The sequence below is a fragment of the Trichoplax adhaerens genome, genomic scaffold (assembly GCF_000150275.1).
Source record: "Trichoplax adhaerens TRIADscaffold_2064 genomic scaffold, whole genome shotgun sequence".
Taxonomy (NCBI): Eukaryota; Metazoa; Placozoa; class Uniplacotomia; order Trichoplacea; family Trichoplacidae; genus Trichoplax; species Trichoplax adhaerens.
The window spans coordinates 1-1,538 of NW_002061702.1; the positions used below are offsets into that span (position 1 = coordinate 1).

The 1,538-nt window shown below is 32.7% G+C and overlaps 1 protein-coding gene across 1 annotated transcript; it reads right to left on the reverse strand.

Annotated features, from left to right (window-relative positions):
* Window positions 1-171: 171 nt before the first annotated feature.
* On the reverse strand, window positions 172-892 carry TRIADDRAFT_62893 (uncharacterized protein; the record flags this gene model as incomplete). The annotated part of the gene is made up of 3 exons (XM_002118870.1): window positions 172-446; window positions 533-643; window positions 779-892. Coding segments are annotated over 3 exons (500 nt in total), but the record flags the coding sequence as incomplete, so codon positions are not given.
* Between the last annotated feature and the right edge of the window lie 646 nt (window positions 893-1,538).

Genomic DNA, 1,538 nt, shown 5'->3' on the forward strand with positions numbered 1-1,538 from the left:
AGTTTACCGACGTACTGTTCTTCGAATTTATAGAAGAAACAGAAGATGATGATGAAAATGAAAGAAGTAAAGATCATAGTCCAGTTATAAGTATGAGAGATTAAACTTCCGCGTAAAGGGAGCGAAAGGTTCCCACAAGTCAGATTAAGGGTGTGATATTCAAAAAAATACCAATTATAAACGTTATCTGTGACATTAACGTAGCGATCATAAGTATTATCTAAAAAGAGCGGAGGACAGCTAGAATTGATCCATTTTAGCGCGTGAGAAGAGATTATGTGATTACTAAAATTCTGGATTGTGGCATTACGAAGATGACATCGGGTAAAACGAAATTTTGGAAAGACAATGATAAGAATTACGATAATAACATAACATCCAACTGCTATTCCCCACGTAATTTCACTTTCCTCATCCTCATCCTCATCTTCATCCTCATTCTTATCCTAAATAAACGATAAGATACAATTAAAACCGTAGTAACAGTTCAGGTAAAACTACAAACTTAAATAATTTAAATATTTTTCCTTACTCCCTCCATAAAACGTTCACAATCATGTGTAGTACGCAAAAAAACGAATATAGCCAAAACCATGACAGTCAGTACAGTTCCGAAGATCAGATATACTTCCAATTTATAAACCTAAAAAGTAATAAAAATGATGATAAAAGGATATTTTAGAAATAAAGTGAACGACCGATTTTAGTATTCTTATAGCGCTTTTATTTGCTATAATAAGAATCTGGAACAGAACATAGCACAGAAGTCCTGCTGTACCCAATATAAACCAAAATTGGCAGCATCCCACGCTATTACAGTTAATATAACAGCGACAATCACTCGCGCTACATTGTCCGGGATTACACGGCCTAAAAATGAGGGTTGCGACATTTTAAAAAAATTTTTTCTTGCTCAAAATAGTTTTTGCAACAGGTGCTCGAGCAAATGTAGAGAAACGAAAGAGATAACGTATTATATGCATTAGCAAAGCATTGAACTTTACTTAAGACTTTCCGCACGTGCTAATAAAATACGACAGCGGCGCTCATAATTTGTCTACTGTACAGTATAGTACAGTAGAATATGTAATACTGTATATTATATAATACTGTATAATACTAGTATAATACTATACTGTAAGTTCTAGAATATTCCATGAATATTAATGCTTTGCGAATACATATAATACGATATAGCATGATTATGATTCAGCTATAATATATGATACCTACAGTACATACAATATATGCGTGTTGACAGTTTGTACACTTATCGCCAAATATTCCGCCGATAAAAATGTCTATTTAAAAAGCAATATTTCTATGCTTGATGTACGATAGAGCTTTATTATCGTACACTTTTTTGTGATATCATTGTAAATTCAAAGCCTCAGATAAACAAACATTTACATTATTTCATCTCAAATGCTAAGAATACGTTCGGTTTGAAGTTTAAACTAGAACGGGCAATCTCAAAATTTATTGTAAACCGAGGATCGTCGATTAATTAATTACGCATTAAATCGTGACTATGATGT